This window comes from Molossus molossus, unplaced genomic scaffold (assembly GCF_014108415.1).
Source record: "Molossus molossus isolate mMolMol1 unplaced genomic scaffold, mMolMol1.p scaffold_m16_p_7, whole genome shotgun sequence".
Lineage (NCBI taxonomy): Eukaryota > Metazoa > Chordata > Mammalia > Chiroptera > Molossidae > Molossus > Molossus molossus.
Window position 1 is genome coordinate 65,063,205 of NW_023425401.1, and position 19,116 is coordinate 65,082,320.

The 19,116-nt window shown below is 37.1% G+C and overlaps 1 protein-coding gene across 2 annotated transcripts in view; it reads left to right on the forward strand.

The window, feature by feature from the left end:
* The window catches only part of RALA (RAS like proto-oncogene A), a 117,489-nt gene that overhangs the window by 64,688 nt on the left and 33,685 nt on the right, over positions 1-19,116 (forward strand). For both annotated transcript variants that reach the window (XM_036247193.1, XM_036247192.1), the window contains exon 2: positions 14,200-14,350. In XM_036247193.1, coding sequence (XP_036103086.1) covers positions 14,237-14,350 — 114 coding nt within the window. In that variant the 5' untranslated portion in view covers positions 14,200-14,236. The remainder of the gene's footprint in view (positions 1-14,199; positions 14,351-19,116) is intronic.

The following is a 19,116-nucleotide window of genomic DNA, read 5'->3' on the forward strand; positions in this document are numbered from 1 at the left end:
CAATTGACTTACAGTGCAACTTATCTATGATTTATAATTTTAATGTAGCCAAGTAAAAATGAAGGGAGTTTCTTTAAGCAATAGCTATCTTCGTTCACTTATGGTAATTTGTGTGATGTGCTCTGATTATTAACCAGTTTTGAAATCTGGGTAAATGGGCTCTAGATAAGCCCATAATTATGGGCAAAATTTTTTTCTTAGTTCTGTGGCAACTATAGACAAGAATATTAAAACCCAGAAAAGAAAATTCTGAGATTTTCTATTAATGTTCACTCTAATTTGCATTTCTTAGCTTTTATATCTAATATGGATTATTTACAAATGAAGGTATACATACCTTTTTAAAATACAGAGAAGTTTAATGTGGCTCCTGGACAAAAAATGACTCAAATTTGTGAGGTGTTTCATTAGAAATACGTATATGCACTAACGATGGGCAGCCTCTGGTGTCTTACTCCGAAAAAAATTTTTATCAGGAAATAATATTGAATTATATCTGTCAACTGGTGGTTGTTGGTGCCAATTCAGTGCTGATGAGAACCCCCAATTTGGGGTGCAATGAAGAAGGAAACATTTTCAATGCAAAAACGGCTCAGCCCAGCTGTGGAAACAACAGGGCTGTGGAACAGCTCAGTGGTGACACAGCATAGCTGTGAGGATAGACATCTCTGCTGTGCTCTGGGCTGCTCCTGCAGCCAACTTTGGTGTTTCAGCTCCATCCAGGGAAGCAGTCTGTATAGTCTTCAAGGAAAGGTACAATGTGCTCCCAGAGCCAGAGGGGCGCTGACTTATATAGACAGGCTGCCCTTGGTCCCTGCTTGTTCATCCTCCTGTAAATAAGGACTCTAGATCCTCTCAGTTTGGTGTAAATAGCACTGTCTTGATTGGTCAGAATGGAGCTGCTCTAATTAGCTGGTGAAATGTTGATGAGGGTGGGGTGGAATATAGCTGTGCAACTCTAGTTAGACCAGGAGGCCTCAGACCTGTTGGTTGAAACAGGATTCCAGGAACTCAACATTTTTTAAAAAAATGGGTGTGTTTACTGTTATACTTTTTGTCAATACAGTAAACCCTAAATTTTGCAGACCTCAACCTAACGGACTTTGGATTTAATGGACAAAATTTCTGGTCCATATGTCATATGTGAAAATGAACACCTGTTAATCTTAAAATGCTATTAACCAAGATTTGCTTATAATTAAATTAACAGGTTATTTTTTGTTGTTATTCAGTTATTTTTTAATAAGTTTTAGTGAGTAGGCCATATGTTGGAAAAAACACTGGTAATTTTGCCAACATAAATAAATATTAGAGATCTACAACTATAGTCAACATATTTAGATCCAAGAGTCACCTCTCCTAAACAATGTTCTATGAATGTTTAGCACATAATCACACCGCATTTTGCATGGTAATTGGTTCTATTGTCACACAGAGTGACTTTCTGCAGCAGTTTAATGTGTCTGGGCCGATGGTCCCATGTGCACTAAGCCACGCCGCAACCGTGTACATTTGTTTACTCAGGGTAACTGGTGAATGCACATGTTTACTAGAACTATTCAGCATAAATTTAAAATTATAGTAATACATACAGAAAACTTTTCTGTGAAATTTTGACACATGCTTAATTTTAATGACAAAAAATGTGTCTACAGAAGTAAAAACAGATAAACTAATTTGTCAAGTTTTTAATATGCATTCAGAAAACCTATTCTATTAAATAATGGGCTTTCAGCTTTAACGGACACTCCTTCACCCCAATTAATTTGTTAAATCGAGGTTTTAATGTATTCTAATATATGAGTTAATAAGTCTTATTCAGTTGAATAATCTTTAAGCAGGACCATTCAGGCAGTGTTAATCCAATTATTTTTCTGTATTTCTTAGATTAACAAACCTTTCATAGACGATATCAAGTTCATAAATATATCAATACGAAAACCTCTTGACAGTGTGTAAACACTTAATTTATAGTTCATACGTGGTAGAACCAAAAGCAGATATAAATTATACTTTTTTATTAGCTCTATTAAGCATCCACCCTTTAAGTATTTCTTTATCCAATTTTGTGGCTGGTAAATTCGATTAATTACCATTTATATATTTGATTTCCAAATAGGTGATACATTCATGTGGTTTAAAATTCAAAAGATGCCATTATATATTCTTCCACGGTTAGCATAGGAATACCAAAGCAAAGTGTATATGCTTTACAATTAATAATTATTAAATGTTTTCCTAAGCTACATAATCTTATTTTAAAAGTACATTTAGGAGTTCAAAAACAAATCTTAAAATTGCTCTTTTCCATCTTTCAAGTTTCATCCTATTACTTATTTCTCAACATTGGTGAAATTAAGTCATAATGTGGTGGCAAAACCACTGGGGATGGAGTTAAGAAAGTTGCTTATCCTTAGGCTATGCTTTACTTAAATGTTTTTTTTCATCCTTACCTGAGGATATTTTTTCCATTGATTTTTAGAGAGTGGAAGAGAGAGAGAGGGAGGGAGGGAGGGAGGGAGGGAGGGAGAGAGAGAGAGAGAGAGAGAGAGAGAGAGAGAGAGAGAGAGAAACATTGATGTGAGAAAGATAAATCCCATTGGTTGCCTCCCACATGTGCCCAGAACAGGGCCTGGAATTGAACCCATGACTTTTCAACACTCTAACCACTGAGTAACGTCAGCCAGGGCTGTACTTAAATTCTTTTAAGATGTTTTTGTCTATTAAAAGATCAGTGTTCATTTCCTTCATTTTCTTGCACCAACTCTTGTCACTAGCCACACCCCCTAATTAAAAGCTGCATGTTTCTCTTCCTTACCCACATCTACTCACGTCAGAAAGAAGGGTAATTGGGCTTGATTATTTCCTTTCTTTCACTCCTTGCATCTAATCTATCTCCAGATTTGGTTGATTCTTTTTCGTTAATATCTCTTGCATCTGTCCACATCTTCTTCCTAGTCCAGACTCAAGTCATAGCTGCCCTGTAGCCTTCCAGCTGATCTCCCTGCCAATCAGAATTGTAGTCTCTCATCTAAAAATTGGTGGTTCTCCACTGCTTTGAAGGTGAAAGTCTGAATTCCTGGCATGTAAATTTCTGTTTCTGGCCCTTGTTACTTCTTATAGGTTTGTCTCTCACCATCACACCCAGGTTCACATGCTCTGCTGATGCTTTATCTTTTTTTTTTCTTCATTGATTTTAGAGAGAGAAAAAGGGAGAGGGAGAGAGAGAGAGAAACATTGATGAGAGAGAACATCAGTTGGCCACCTCTTGCATGCCCCCCACTGGTGATTTGGCCCACAACCTGGGCATGTGTCCTGACTGGGAATCGAACCAGTGACATCTTGGTACATGGGTCGATGCTCAACCACTGAGTCACACTGGCCGGGCTGATGCTTTATCTTTCAAGTCTCAGTTTACCATCACTTCATGCGTTCTAGAAGTGTTTTGTTTTAACTGTGGTGAGGGCTTTTCTTTTTTGTTGCTGGTGATAATTTTGCACTGACTGGGGACTGAATATATTACATATAAAGATAGTGTATTCTAAAAAGATGCCTGAATGTTTACATTGCCCATATTTACTATGTATATTTGAACATCTTACATATGCTATTTTATTCATCTTAACATATTTACAAACAAACTGAGACCAAAGGAAATAAAGTCATTTGAGCCTTTGTGGTTTTAAGAGTGCATGCTTTGATGTCTGACAGCATGTCTGGTAAGTCATACAAATTTTACTATGCAGACAAGGTAAAATGTTAGGTCATCAGTGAACTAACTATGTACCCTTAAAACTGAATATTACCTTCCCTAGTTTAGTCTTCATTATAATTTTATGTTCTCCTTATTCAGTGTAGTTCAAGTAATTAAAAAATACTAAGTTGTTACATTTCAAAATTAAACATTTCCTCAGGGACTTTCTAACTTTGAATGCTGCTCCTATAGAGTTTGCATACTTTAAAAAGGATAGAAATTGTTCTATATCTTGATTGTGGTGATAGTTAGATGACTGTATACATTTATCAAAATTCATTAAAAGGGTGATTTTATTGTGTAGATTGTCAACATAAGAAACCTTCGAACCTATAGAGAATTTCTATGAGTTTTTTTGAATCAAACTGACAATAATTGCTGGGAAGCAAAACCCCAAGGGATTGAGAAAGTGCTCTGGGAAATGGCACTTCTGCACCCTACTTTATACGTTATAGTCAAAAGAGATGTAAGTTAGTTACATGAAATCCATTGGTGATAGATTAGGGAGGTGGTAGAAAAGTGAGGAAACCTCTGGGATTGAGTAAAAAGTAAAATGATAGACAAGTACTTCTTTACATAGGTGGATACAGGATAGTTAACAATCAACATTGAACATGATAACAATAACAATGAGGGGATTTATAATCTCCAGTATGGTGCAGTGCCTGTACTTTGAGGGGTCTGAAAAAGGGGAAATTACTTTGCCTTTTATTGTTATCCTAGATGCAAAAAGACAACAGACAAGCTTAGTTAAAGTGAATGTTGATCTTCGTTAGGGGGAAATACTGCCTTAGGACATAACTACCTGCTTTGAAAAGTCTTTAGTTAAGAAGTTTTAATTTCAGACCATCCTATCATTATTGGAGGATGTGTGGTGTCTTTTTCCCCACTGGGTGCTGGGGTTGGGGTCCTTATGATATCTTGAGAAAAAGAATTTTCTGAGGATGAGTGATTTTTTATTTGTGTGGCTTTACATCTTTCTTCCCATTTCCCTAAATCCAGCTCTGGAAGAAGTACAGCTGGGGATTCAGTAGAGGTAAAAGCAAATCAGTGTCCAGAGTTTCCATTCCATGTTGGAATTGGGTCTGGTAGAGCATCAGGCTAATTGCAGTACATTAGTCCATTGTGTGCGGGGTCCACATGCCCTTGAGCAATGTGGGCGAATGCAGGAGCTCGATAGCGTGAAAGTGACCAAGATAGCCAGCAGCCAGGAGAGCAAGAGAGAAAACTTCTTTGTTTAGGAGATTAAATCTCTCAAATCTTCCCATGCTTGCAGTGGCCATGTCTGCTCTGATCAGTGACCTGTTCCCAGGTATGACTGACAGGCAAGTACCATCCTTGTTTCACCCAGACTTTACTGGGCATGGGTCTATTCTCCCTCCCATTCAGTCCCTTCCCATAGCAGTCTTCAGGGAACAGACCTGGGGAGTGTTAAACTGCAGCTTCCTGGTAAAGCTGCACAAATGCATGCCTATATTTGGCCTTCCCTCTGCTCCTTTCCTGTTATTAATAATCAGGTTAATAAAAGGTCTGAACCTTCGGGAGATAACATCGACAACACAAGGCCAATGTAGAGCAAAACGATTTTATTGCATGCACCTGGGTGCAGGTGGGCTGAGCCGGGAAAGGGGTCAGCCTCAAATAACAGTTGGGGTGTAGGTTATATACTCTACTTCTAGCTTCCAGCAGTTCCTGCTGACTACTCTGCCTGGCTCATTGTCCACTTTGCAGTTGGATTGGTCTGGTGTCATATCCTGCATCTGCTGGGCAATTCATTGTTTTGCGGATAATCCGATAAACCATACTCAACAGGATTCTGAGCAGAAGTCATGCAAGCAACACATTTTTGACAGTTTCCGCCTTTTGCAAACTTTTGCCTTAACCCTTTCAGTTAATTACAGTGGTATCACTATGTGGTTATTTTAGGTGTCTACTTTTGTCAGGCCACCACACAGGCCTCCCCTAAGCTTATCAGGTTTAGTATGTGGCCCCTTTTCATCCACAAGATCAGCCTGCCTTTTAAAGAAAAAGTTGAAGCCAGTTTTCAACATCAGAAATTCTTTTCACAGATTAGGATAAAGAAAATTCCAGGTGATAGATCAGATGACTCCTAAGTCTTTTCACTTTTTATTTATTATGAAGAAATTATTATATATTAATAATTAATAGTCTTTATGCTATTATCAGGATTTTATGCCTCTATCAATATACAATCTTCTTGTCCCCAGAATAGGATCTATCTTTATTTATTCAAGTCACCTTTACTGTTACCTAAATATCATCTTCACGTATATCATGTAGTTTTGAAACCAGAAAAGTTGGTGTTTGTGCTATGTGTTATACTTAAACCAATAAGTAGAGACAAGGATTGAATCATTATGGATGCTTTATTCAGGTGGCTGGCAATCTGAGAAGGTGGTGGGTTATGTACCCTAAAAAGACCGTCTTACTTATCATCTCAAGTCAACCCTTTTTATAAGAACAAAAGTATAGGTAAAGGGGTTTGGAATTCAGGAGAGAGGGTTAATCAGAGATAAATGCTGCCGTGATTTTTTGACCACTCTTTCATTTGTTGACTAATGATTCTTTTTCTGCATCCTGGGCAGTGGAGGTTCTCTGACTGGAGCACATGGCTCATATACCATCTTGGTTGCTATAGTCCTCCTGGGGCATAAGGGTCAAATTACTTGCAGGTCTTCTTAAGTCAGGGCAGGTCCAGTCATGCATCCATTTGGGCCTTAAATGGAATCACAAGTGTCCATAAAAGAAGGAGGTAGAGGAGAAGACTATATATATGACCACAGAAGCAGAGATTGTAGTGATGCAGCCACGTGCTAAGGAAAGCCAATCTCTAGAGGTGTAAAAGGCAAAGAACAGATTTCTCTCCTGGAGCCTCCAGAAAGAACCCACCCTGCTGACAGCTGGAGTTTAGCCCCTTAAGACTTGGTTTGAATTTCTGACACCCAGAACTATAAGACAGTAAGTTTTGTTTTGTTTTAAGCCATTATAATTTCATGGTAATTTTTTACAGCTGCAACAGGAAACTTAATATAGTATGGATACCCATTAGTAAAACATAAGGGCAGGGACCTAGGCTTGTGGAATTAAACTTCATATCCTCAACACCTAGACCAGTGCCTTAAATAATAAGTTAGGACCCTGGCCGTTTGATCAGTGGTTAGAGCATCAGCCCACAGACCAGAGAGGCCAGAGTTCGGTTCCCGCTAAGGGCACTTACCTCATTTGCAGTTTGTCCCCGGCCCCAGTTGGGGTCATGTGGGTGGCAGCCACTCAATGTGTCTCTCTCACATCGATGTTTCTCTTTCTCTCCCTCCCTCCCTCCCTCCCCTTCTCCCTCCCTCCCTCCCTCCCTCCCTCCCCTTCTCCCTCCTGCTCTATCTGAAGATAAATGCAAAAATGTCCTCAGGTGAGGATAAAAATAATAATAACAATAATAATAATAATGTTAGGCAGTCAGTATCTTTGTTGATGGAGGAAGAATGGGAAGGAAGGAGGGAGGGAAAATTAGGTAATTCGTTATTTAAATAAACATTGTGAGCATGGTGTAAGTGTCTGGCTTCTGGATGAAGCAGAGAAAAACAGTAAGTTTGAAAACTTGAAGCTCACCTATAACCAAATAGATTCTATAGTACTATTTTAGGATATCACTATTAAATATTAAACAGTAAAAGGTAGAAAATAATTAAAGAATAAGTAAACCACACAAACTATATGTTCACATAATACAAAAATCAAAATGGTGTATAGCAAAAAGCCTCTATTCCACATCTCTCCATCAGTGTTTTTTTTAGTTTCCATCTTCATAGGCAACCTCGTGTTAGCATTTTTTATATCCTTTCAGATATATAAACAAGTAAATTCTAATCCTTTTTCTCATCTTTTTATGTAGTTCAGAGCATACAAGTTACCTTGTTCAATATCTTGTTTTTTGTTTTGTTTTTTTTCACTTTAAACAATATGTTTGAGCTGCCTCCACATAAATGGGTAAAGAGCTTCCTGCCTTGTATCCAATTGACACTTCTACAATGAATGAATGTGCCTATTTCTCTACACCAAGGATTGACAGTATTTTTCTGTAAACAGTTTAGATTTGTGAACCATTACACTCTGTTTCATATTTCTCTTGGTTTTGTTTTATTTTGTTTACAACCCTTGAAAAACATAATACCATTCTTAGCTCACATACAAAAAGCAGGCCAAAGGAGGCTATAGCATGGTGACCCTTACAAACGTTATTGTCAACATGATGGAAAAAACAGAGGTATTGTGATATAATTTTATTTGTATTTGTTTTATCAGAAAGGCTGAGCATATTTAAAGCCATTTGTATTTTCTTTTCTGTGACTATTCATATTTTTTACCCATTGTCCTATAGTTGCTGATCTTATTTATAATAATTTTTTATATAGGGAAATTATTTCTTAACCTTTGAAATGAATTGCAAATATTTCCCTCTGTTTTTAACTTTATTATTTTTTTTAATGTTTTCATTGATTTTTTATTTCTTTTTTTAGAAAGAGATAGAAACATCTTTATGAGAGAGAAACATCCATCAGCTACCTCCTGCACACTCCCTACTGGGAATCAAACCCATAACCCTGGCATGGGAACCCCCCTGACTGGGAATTGAACTGGGACCTCTCAGTCCGTGGGATGACACTCAATCCACTGAGCCACATTGGCTGGGCCTTTTCTTTTTACATTGCTAGTTGAAGATTTTCACATGTAAAAATTTTTTTATTTGTAAAATTAAACTTGTTTTATGACTTTTTGTTTTACATAAATTTTCATGTAAACTTCATGCCTTTCTCATTCTTTTATATCAATTTGAGGAGACTAGATCCAACTTCATTTTTTTCCAGAAACTCACGAGTTGCCCAGTACCATTTACTGAATTATCCTCCATCCTTCCCCTCTCCCCATTTAAAATGGCACCTTTATATATAGTATATATTCTATTCCATTGATCTGTCTAGATAAATTTGCTTTTGAATTCCAACTCCCTCAATAAATTAGGTGTGTTCATATTTCATGGAGGAAATACAAGTATAGCTAATAAGGAAATAACCAAATTTTCTGCCACCTGCACCTATACCCCTGTTCTTTGCTTGACCTCGCCTTCTATTACCAAGAGATGTCCCTGTTCCTATGTGCCCTGGTCTGCATTCCTCTGGGTCCACTCCTAGAGGTACTTTGCGCCTAGAGCCAACCTGTCTTCTTCTTCATTAATTTTTGCCTCTTGTAGATGATTGTCATATAAACATTTCTACCCTCACCCCTGAACTCCAAATTAACACATTCAGTTTCCTATTCAACAACTCCAATTGGATATCTAGTACACAAGCAGAACTTTAGGATTTCTTTTCCAGACATGTTCCTTCCTCATCTTTCTCCATCTTAGGAAGTGGTACCACCACAGATTCAGATGTTTTTAGAAGTTACTCTTGTTTTTCCCCATCTAGTCGTTCAAGTTCTTACTGTGTCTCTAAAAGTATCCCAAATAGCATGGCGGTTAGGAGAGCCAGGCTGCCTCAGTTTGAATCCTGGCTCAATCTTGAGCAAGATCTTCTATGACCCAGATTCTTCATCTTTTAAATAAAGTTATAATAATACCTCATAGGATTGTTAGTACATGAAATGTGCCCAACTAAGTTAATAAGCATAAGGTGCTCAGAACAGTGCCTGGCACTTACTGAAGACTCAATAAAGGTTTGTTGTTGCCATCCCGCTATAGATGGTATTGCTACCATTGCTGCTGCACAAGCCTGTGTCCTCTCTTGCATGGTTTATGGGATAGCCTTCCGTGCTTTCAATTCTTGTACTTTTAGCATCCATTCACATGACAGCCAGGGTAATCTTTTTAAAACATAAATGAAATTATGTCACTGTCCTGTTTAAAAACTCTCCAGAGGCTTTTTATTACAATTGTAATAAAACTACATTTTCCCATAGCCTTCAAGGGTTTTGGTCATTTGGCCTCTTCTACCTTTCAGTCTCACCTCCTGTTACTCCCAAGCCTCTATCTACGCCTTCTCGTCCCTAGAATGTGCCTAACCCTCTGCCATCTTAGGTCTTTGCATTTGTTATTCACTGTGTCTGGAATGCTTTTAGCTTAGATACTGTCTCTTCAAAGGAATCATCCTTAACCTTCCCAGTTAAAGTAGCCCCTCCCCCCACTTTTTATCCCAGTGCCCCCTTACTTTCTTTGTTGCACTTAGCCTGAAAAATGGAATTTTCTTATATATGTATGTGTTTTTCTGAAGTTTCAGGTCGGTAGGGGATTTGCTTGTTTACCATCAAAACAGCATCTAGACTAGGGGTTGAGAGGTAAATTGTGGAATGCCAAGGTTTTGAAATGGGGAAAGGAGTATATTTTTGGATGGAACTTCAGTTTTCCTGAATAGCCTCTTGAAAATATGGTATGTGCAGCTCATAATTATTGGGAATAATTGCACTTTGGAAAAATAGTTGGGACCCATTGCCTTTTCTAAGTCACAGACTATATTTTAAATTGTGCTGGAAGGAAAAGTGTTTTAACCCAGTTAATGTAACTGTTTTACTGTGAAAATGTTTACAAACAGAATTTTAGAGTATTAATTGATATGGTAACACCCTTAGCTTATGTGGTACATTACTGTGTGAAATGATTACAGCTACCAAGGATCACAATGGTGAGAAAGAAGTAATTTCCTGATTTATTTAGGCACACCAGCAGCAGTGTGCTCTATAAACTTGTTTAGACTTGGCATTTTTCAGACTTTTTTTTTTTTTTAACTCATCTTTATTGTTGAATATATTACAAATGTCCCCCCTTTTTTTTCCCCATTGACCCCTCTCCTCCTCAATCCTGCCCTGCTCCTGCCTTCCCCACATTATTGTCAGTGTCCATTGGTTATGCATACATGCATAGAAGTTCCTTGGTTTATCACATCCTGCCCTCCCTCCCTCCCCCCTTCCCTTTGAAGTTCATCAATCTAACCTATTTGTACTAATCCTTTTTTAATTTTTTTTGGTACATGCCCCTAGTGGAAACCGAACCTGGGACTCTGTTCTGCAGGCCAACACTCCAACCACCGAGCCAAACCGGCCAAGGCTGTTTATACTTCTTAATTCCTTCATCTTTTTCACCCATCCCTCCAGCCCCCGCCCATCTGGCAAGCAATAAAAAGTTCTCTGTATCTAGGAGTCTGTTTCTGTTCTGCTTGCTCATTTTGTTTATAGATTCAATTATTGATATATATGTATTAATTGCCATTTTATGGTTCATATTTTTGTTCTTATTTTCCTTCAAGAAGACCCTTCAACATTTCATATAATACTGGTTTGGTGGTGATGAACTCCTTTAGCTTTTTCTTGTCTGGGAAACTCTTGATATGTCCATCAATTCTAAACGATAGCTTTGCAGGACAGAGTAATCTTGGTTGTAGGTCATTGCTTTTCATCACCTTGAATGTCTCTTGCCACTCCTTTCTGGCCTGCAAAGTTTCTTTTGAGAAATCAGCTGACAGTTTTATGGGAACTCCTTTGTAGGTAATAAACGGCTTTTAAGATTCTCTCTTTGTATTTAACCTTTGGCACTTTGATGATGATGTGTCTTGGTGTGGACCTCTTTGAGTTCATCTTGTTTGGGACTCTCTGTGCTTCCTAGACTTGTATGTCTGTTTCCTTCACCAAGTTAGGGAAGTTTTCTGCCATTATTGTTTCAAATAGGTTGTTTTTTTTTTTTTTTTAATCCTCACCCAAGGACATTTTTTTGTTCAGATAAAGTGGGAGGGAGAGAGAGAGAGAGAGAGAAACATCAACGCGAAAGGTACACACGAGTGGCTGCCACCTGCATGACCCAACTAAGCCCAGGGACAAACTGCAACCGAGATACGTGTCCTTAGTGGGAACCGAACCTGGGTCTCTCTGGACCACAGGCTGACCCTCTAACCGCTGAGCCAAACTGACCAGGGCAGGTTTTTGATTTCTTGTTCTCTCTCTTCTCTTTCTGGCACCCCCAAGATGCAAATGTTGGCACACTTGAAGTCCCAAAGGCTCCTACACTATCCTCATTTTTTTTGGATTCTTTTTTCTTTTTGCTGTTCTGATTGGGTGTTTTTTGCTTCCTTATATTCCAAATGGATGGTTTGCTTCTTGGCTTTACCTACTCTACTATTGATTCCCTATAAATTATTCTTTTAATTGTTCCCTATAAATTATTCATTTCTGACTGGTCCTTTTTTATGTTGTTGATGTTCTCACTAAGTTCCTTAAGTCTCCTTAAGTTTCTTGGAGGTCTCACTAAGTTGCTTGAATGTTTTCAGACTTTTAATTTACTTATCTGAAGTATACTAATTTTACTATTTCTACACAGTGATAGTCATTCAGAATCTAATAATCATGTCCTTGATATCCAGGAAACAGAGGGACTCCATCATGTTTGAGTTAAATTGAACTTCCAGCCTCTAAGTGTGGATTCTTTATCATACATTTCACAGTTCAAGCTTTATGCTAAAGTGACTGTAATATAATGATAAGAACAGGATAAAAAATTGCATATGTAGTACGGTCTCAATTACACTCCATATAGATTAAAAGCAGTCTCCAAAGGTGTTAGTACATTCATGTTGTTAAATGGATAGCAAGATTGTGGGGGTCTATTTCTTAAAACTTTTCTGTATTGGGCAAATAGGCATATGGACATGATTTGTAGGTATAGCCTGAAGCAGTACCCAGGTCTTGTGAGTGCCCTGTACAGATAGTGTGTGAGGCACAGACTCCAGGTAGACTGTCCTTGCCCATACTTATGATTGAATCTCTTATAGTAATAACTACTTTACACCAGTACAGTCTAAAGCACTTTCCAAGGTTAAGTCAGACTTCGGACATTTGTTTATTCATTCAACACCTGTGAACTGAATGGCCGATTTTGCCAAGCCGTGTTAGTTACAAATAAAGTAAGCCAAATATCTTGGTCTCTGTACTCCAGTTACTTCTGGGATATTGGGAAAGAAGACCCATATTAAACAACTAACACACTCAAGCAATTTCAACTTGATAATGATTATGAAGGAAAAGTATCAGGTGCTACAAGGAGAGAGCAAAGGGCAGGGGAGAGCCTAATTTAGGCCAAGAGTTTCAGGTAAGGCTGAGACCCCAGAACTGAGAGGAGTTAGCTAGAATAAAAATATGCCAAATGGAAGAAACTGCATAGCAAAGGCCAAGAGGTAGAGAAGAGCATATGAAGAACTGAAGGAGACTAATGTGTATCTGATGCAGTCAAGCTGGGAGAGATTGGCATGATATGGAGAGATAGGCAGGATGGGGTGTCGTCCTGTGAGCTGCAACTTGGGAAAGCTGTATCCGTGGCCAAAATAAGTTACAGTGATGTTGAGAAGGAAGGGTACAGTCCCCTGGATCTTCTGATAAGAGGAAGTCTCCTTGTTTGGGCCTCCACACAGACTTAGTGTTTGTTGTGACCTCATGGCATTCTTTTCTAAGGCCTGCTACCATGGCCAAAGGTAACTGTGTACCATTAATATACAGCTTCTGGAGGAACCTGGCCTTTCTGCACTGAGCACATACATTTAGTAAACAAATGATACATGTTCCAAGGAAAGGAACGTTTGTTTATTGGCCATCCACCCCAAGGTACACACCAATTTCAGTGATAGGATACTTGGGAGTTGGGATAGACTATATTGGATTCTTTTGATAATTCTGCCACCAAATTGTTTGGATGTGGTTTCTTTTCTAAACTGGAAAGTAAGTAAGCCTTTCAATTGGCAATCTTTTTGTTGTTGTTGTTGTTGCGTTTTTACTGGGATTAGAAGAAACATCTCTTTAATTATTGCCAATAGAGGTTAATATGAAAACAAAGTGATCATTTAACCAGTTCTCATAATCTGTGTGGTTATATTCTCATATAGCTCTATTATCTTCAATGTGTAGTTGCAGTAGGAAATTTTCACTTTTGGTCACAGCTCATTACTGAAAACTATTGTAAGAGAAATGCCCTTGAGTTATGTACTTGTTTTATTGCCATGGTGTTCTCTGATAGCATACTTCATTTGCCATCTGTTTCAAATCAGTGCAGGATGCCTTTGGGCAGTTTGGCTGAGCAGTTAGAGTGTCAGCCCACAGACCAAAGGGTCACGGGTTCGATTCCTGTCAAGGGCACATACCTCGGTTGTAGTTCAGTCCCCAGCTCTGGTCAGGGTCATGCCAGAGGCAACCAGTTGATGGTGTCTCTCTCACATCGATGTTTCTCTCCCCCTCTCTCTCTGTCCCTTCTCCCCTCCCACTCTTATCTGAACATAAATGAAAAAATATCCTCAGGTGAGGATGAAAACTAGTATCTTGAAGCATAAGTATATTATATCTCTCACTGGAATTCTGAAGAAGGATGTACTAAGCATTACTTATTTTCTCGTTCTTTTTAGATTTTTCTTAATCCTTTGGTGAAAACTCTAATACAAGATGGCCGCAAATAAGCCCAAGGGTCAGAATTCTTTGGCCTTACACAAAGTCATCATGGTGGGCAGTGGTGGTGTTGGCAAGTCCGCTCTGACTCTACAGTTCATGTATGATGAGGTAAGTTCTGGTTTTATAATGAATATCATAATTTGGGTTTTCAGAGAGTATTCCTCTAGCTTAGTTTGGTGCTATACTGGGTGAATTCCTTGAATCCTCGAAAACTATTAACCTTTTTTTTTTCTTTCATTTTTAAATTCAGAGCCAACATTTATACAAAATTGATATAACAAGTCAGTAACCCAAGGTTCATAAAAAGCAAAACAAAACTAGATACAGTACCTATTTTTAAGCATTCTAAGTTTGGCTTTTTATTTTTAGTGTTTCAATGGCAATTCTCACCTTGAATTAGTAGAACTGGTGGAATAAAGTGCCTAATTGAGACTTGAGGTTGCCATGCAGAATGTGTCCTATAATAACTTCAATGAAAAAGTTATTTATTGTGTATTTGGCATGGTACTGCATTCACCATTAAACAGGTAAAGGCTGTATCCCTAAAATATAATTACTGGACAGGTTAACAAGTTTGTGTGCATGGAGTAGTATATCAGACTTTATCGACCCAGATTCTTTCTTTAGAGAACTGTTACCAAGTCTAAATGATTTAAGAATTGGTAATCTAATTTAAGCATTTATCTGAAATTCTTCCTCCCAATAGAAGCAGGGTTTTGTGGTTATACTTTCTTAACCTAATCCTCATAACAGTCCTGTGTGGTAGGTAGTGGTATCCCCATTTTACACATGGGTAAACAAACCCTCAGAGAACCTGCTATCTTGCAAAATAATCTTGGAGATTTTTACCACCCCATGTCTCCTATTGCCTCCTTCTATAGCATTTTTTTCATACACAAAAATTCTTAAATCTATTAGTTGCCCCACTTGTTGGTGACTATAATAAAAAATTTGGACAGAGGCAAAATTGAAATAGTACTTCAAATGAAATTACTCATTTATGTGTTCAATTTTTTTATCTATATTATTCAATTTAATTCTTATTCTGCTTTCTTTATTTAAAAAAGTGTACAGCCCAGCTGGTGTGGCTCAGTGGTTGAGCGTCGACCCATGCACCAAGAGGTGGCTGGTTCAGTTCCCAGTCAGGGCACATGCCTAGGTTGTGGGCCAAATCCCCTGTGGAGGGCATGTAGGAGGCGGCCAATCAGTATTCTCTTTCATTGATATTTCTCCCTCCCTCTCCCTCTCTAAAATCAATGAAGAAGAAAAATATTAAAATAAAATAAAAGTGTACAAACTGTTTACTTTTGTCAAGTGATAAGAATAATGGTTTCCTTTTCAAAAATTAAGGCTTAAGACATTTTTCCACAAAGTACTTACTCTAAAAAAATTAGTTTATGTTTCAATTATAGTTGACATGCAGTATATTAGTTTCATATGTACACCAAAGTGATTTGACGTTTAAACAACTTAATGAAGTGATCACCCTGATAAGTCTAGTACCCATCTGACACCATACATAGTTTTAAAAATATATTGAGTATATATATTCCCTATGCTGTACTTCTTAATCCTTTTCACAATTTCACCCATCACAAACCCCTCTCTGATCTAGAGACCATTAATTTGTTCTCTGTGAGTTTGTGTCTGTGTTGTTTGTTCATTTATTTTATCTTTTAGATTTTACATATAAGTGAAATCATATGGTATTTGTCATTCTCTGACTTACTTCACTTAGCATAATACACTCTAAGTCTGTTCATGCTGTTGCAAATGGCAAGATTTCATTCTCTTTTACGGCTAATACTCCATTGTATATATGTACCACATCTTCTTTATCTACTCATCGATCATTGGAGACCTAGGTTGCTTCCATATCTTTGGCTATTGTAAATAATGCTACAATTAACATAGGGCTGCATATGTCTATTCAAATTAGTGGTTTGGATTTCTTCAGGTAAATACCCAGAAGTGGAATTGCTGGGGCATAATGGTAGTTCTGTGTTTACTTTTTTGAGGAACCACCTCCATACTGTTTTCCACAGAGTCCTACCAACAATGTACAAAGGTTCTCTTTTCTACATCCTTGACAACACTTGTTGTTTGTTGATTTATAGATGATAGCCATTCTGACGGGTGTGAGGTGATACTTCTTTGTAGTTTTAATTTGCATTTCTCTGATGATTAGTGACTTTGAGCAATTTTTTTATGTCTATTGACCATCTCTGTGTCCTCTTTGGGGAAATACTATTCATGTCCTCTGCCCATTTTTTAATTGGAACGTTTGGGGTTTTTTGGTGTTAAGTTGTATGAGTTTTTTAAATGAATTTTAGATATTAACGTCTTATTGAATATATCACTGGTGAATATCTTCTCCCATTCAGGAAGTTTTCTTTTTGTTTTGTTTTGTTAATAGTGTTCTACACTGTGCAAAAACTCTAGTTTGATACAGTCCCATTTTTAAATTTTCATTTTGTTTCCCTTGCTTAGGGAGACATATCTAAAAAAAGTAATGCTAGGACCATTGTCTAAGAGTTTAATGCTTGTTTTTTTTTTTCCTAAGAATGTTACGATTTCAGGTTTTATTTTTAAGTATTTAATCCATTTTGAGTTTATTTTTTCTGGTTTAAGACATAGTCTAGTTTCAGTTTTTTGCATGTATTTATCCAGTTTTCCCAGCACCATTTATTGAATACACTGTCTTTACTCCATTGTATATTCTTGCATCCTTTCTCATATATTAGTTAATCATAGAAGCATGGGTTTATTTCTGGGCTCTCTATTCTGTTGCATTGATCTTCATGTCTGTTTTTATGACAGTACTATGTTGTTTTGATTACTATAGCCTTGTAATATAGTTTGATAACAGCATGATACCTTCTTTCTAGTATTGCTTTGGCTATTCAGGGTCTATTGTGAATCCACATAAATTTTAGGATTATTAACTCTAGTTCTGTGAAAAATGCCATCAGTATTTTGATAAGGATTGTATAGATTCTGTAGATTCCTTTAGATAGTATGGATATTTTAATAATGTTAACTCTTCCTATCCATGAGCACAGACTATTCTTTAATTTGTTTGTGTCTTCTGTTTCTTCAGTGTCTTCTAGTTTTCCAAGAACAGGTCTTCTGCCTCCTTGGTTAAATTTATTCGTAGGTATTTTACTATTTTTGATGCAATTGAAAATTGGAATTGTTTTCTTAATTTCTTTCTGACATTTCATTATTGGTGTATAAAAATATAACCAATTTCTGAATATTAATTTTGCATCCTGCTACTTTACTGAACTCATTTCTTAGTTTTAATAGTTTCTTGGTGGTTTCTTTAGGATTCTCTATATAAAGTGTCATGCCATCTGTCAATAATGACAGTTTTACTTCCTTCTTTCCAATTTGGATGCCTTTTTTTGTCTTATCTGATTGCTGTGGCTAGGACTTCCACTACTGTGTTGAATAAAAGTGGTGAAAGTGAACATTCTTGTCTTGTTCTTGATCTTAAAAAGTTTTCAACTTTTCTACATTGAATATGCTGTGGGTTTGTCATATATGACCTTTATTATATTAAGGTTTGTTCCCTGTATCCCCATTTCATTGAAAGTTTTGCCAGGCCAGTGTGGCTTCAGCAGGATTGCAAATGGTTCCATGGACCAAGAAGTCACCGGTTCCATTCCTGGTCAGGGCACATGCCCAGGTTGCAGGCTCAATCCCTAGCAGATGGCATTCAGGAGGCAGCCAATGGATGTTTCTCTCACATAGATATTTCTCTCTCCCTCTTTCTCTAAAAAACAATTTAAAAAAGAAAATTTTTATCATGAATGGATGTTGGATTCTGTCCAATGCTTTTGCATCCACTGATAGAATCATATGATTTTTATCTTTTATTTTATTTATGTGGTGTATCTGTCATTTTAACTAATTTGTTCACATTGAACCAACCTTGTCCTGGGAATATATTCCACTTAATCACAGAGTATGATCTTTTTAATGTATTGCTGAATTCAGCTTGTTAAGATACTGTTGAGGATTTTCCTCTTTGTTCATCAGGGATATTGGCCTATAATTTTCTTTTATCTGATTTTGTTATCAGGCTATGCTGGCCTTGTAAAATGATTTTGGGAGCCTTTCTTTCTCTTTAATTTTTTGGAATAGATTGAGAAAGATAGATGTTAATTTTTTGAATTTTTAGTAAAGCAATGTGGTGCAGGACTTTAGTTTGTTGGGAGGTTTTTTATTCCTGATTTGATTTCATTACTAGTTATTGGCCTGCTCAGATTTTCTTGTTTCTTCCTGATTTAGTCTTGGACGATTGTATGTTTCTAGAAATTTTCACTTCCAGGTTGTCCAATTTGTTGGCATATAAATGTTCGTAGCATTTATTTTTTACAATTCTTTGTATTTTGGTGGTGTCAGTTGTCAATTTTCTTTAGTTCTGATTTTAATAATTTTAGTTTTCTAGGTTTACTAAACCTAGAGTCTGGCTAAAAGGCCTACCAGTTTTGTTTGTTTTCAGTGAACCAGCTCTTGCTTTCATGGATCTTTTAAAAATATTTTTAGACTCTAATTTTTTTTCCTGCTCTGATCTTATTTTCTTGCTTCTAGTTGGGTTTCTTTTTCTAGTTCCTTGAGATATAAGGTTAGATTACTTGAGATTTTTCTTATTTCTTAGTGTGGGACTGCATTGCTATAATTTTCCCTCTACAATTGCTCTGTCTTTGTCCCATACATTTTGGGTGGTTGTCTGTTCATTTTCACTTGACTCGGTGTATCTTTTGATATATTTCTGATTTCATTGTTAATTCATCTATTGTTTAGTATCACTTTATTTATCATCCATATGTTCATGTGTTTTTTAGGTTTCTTCTTGTAATTTATTT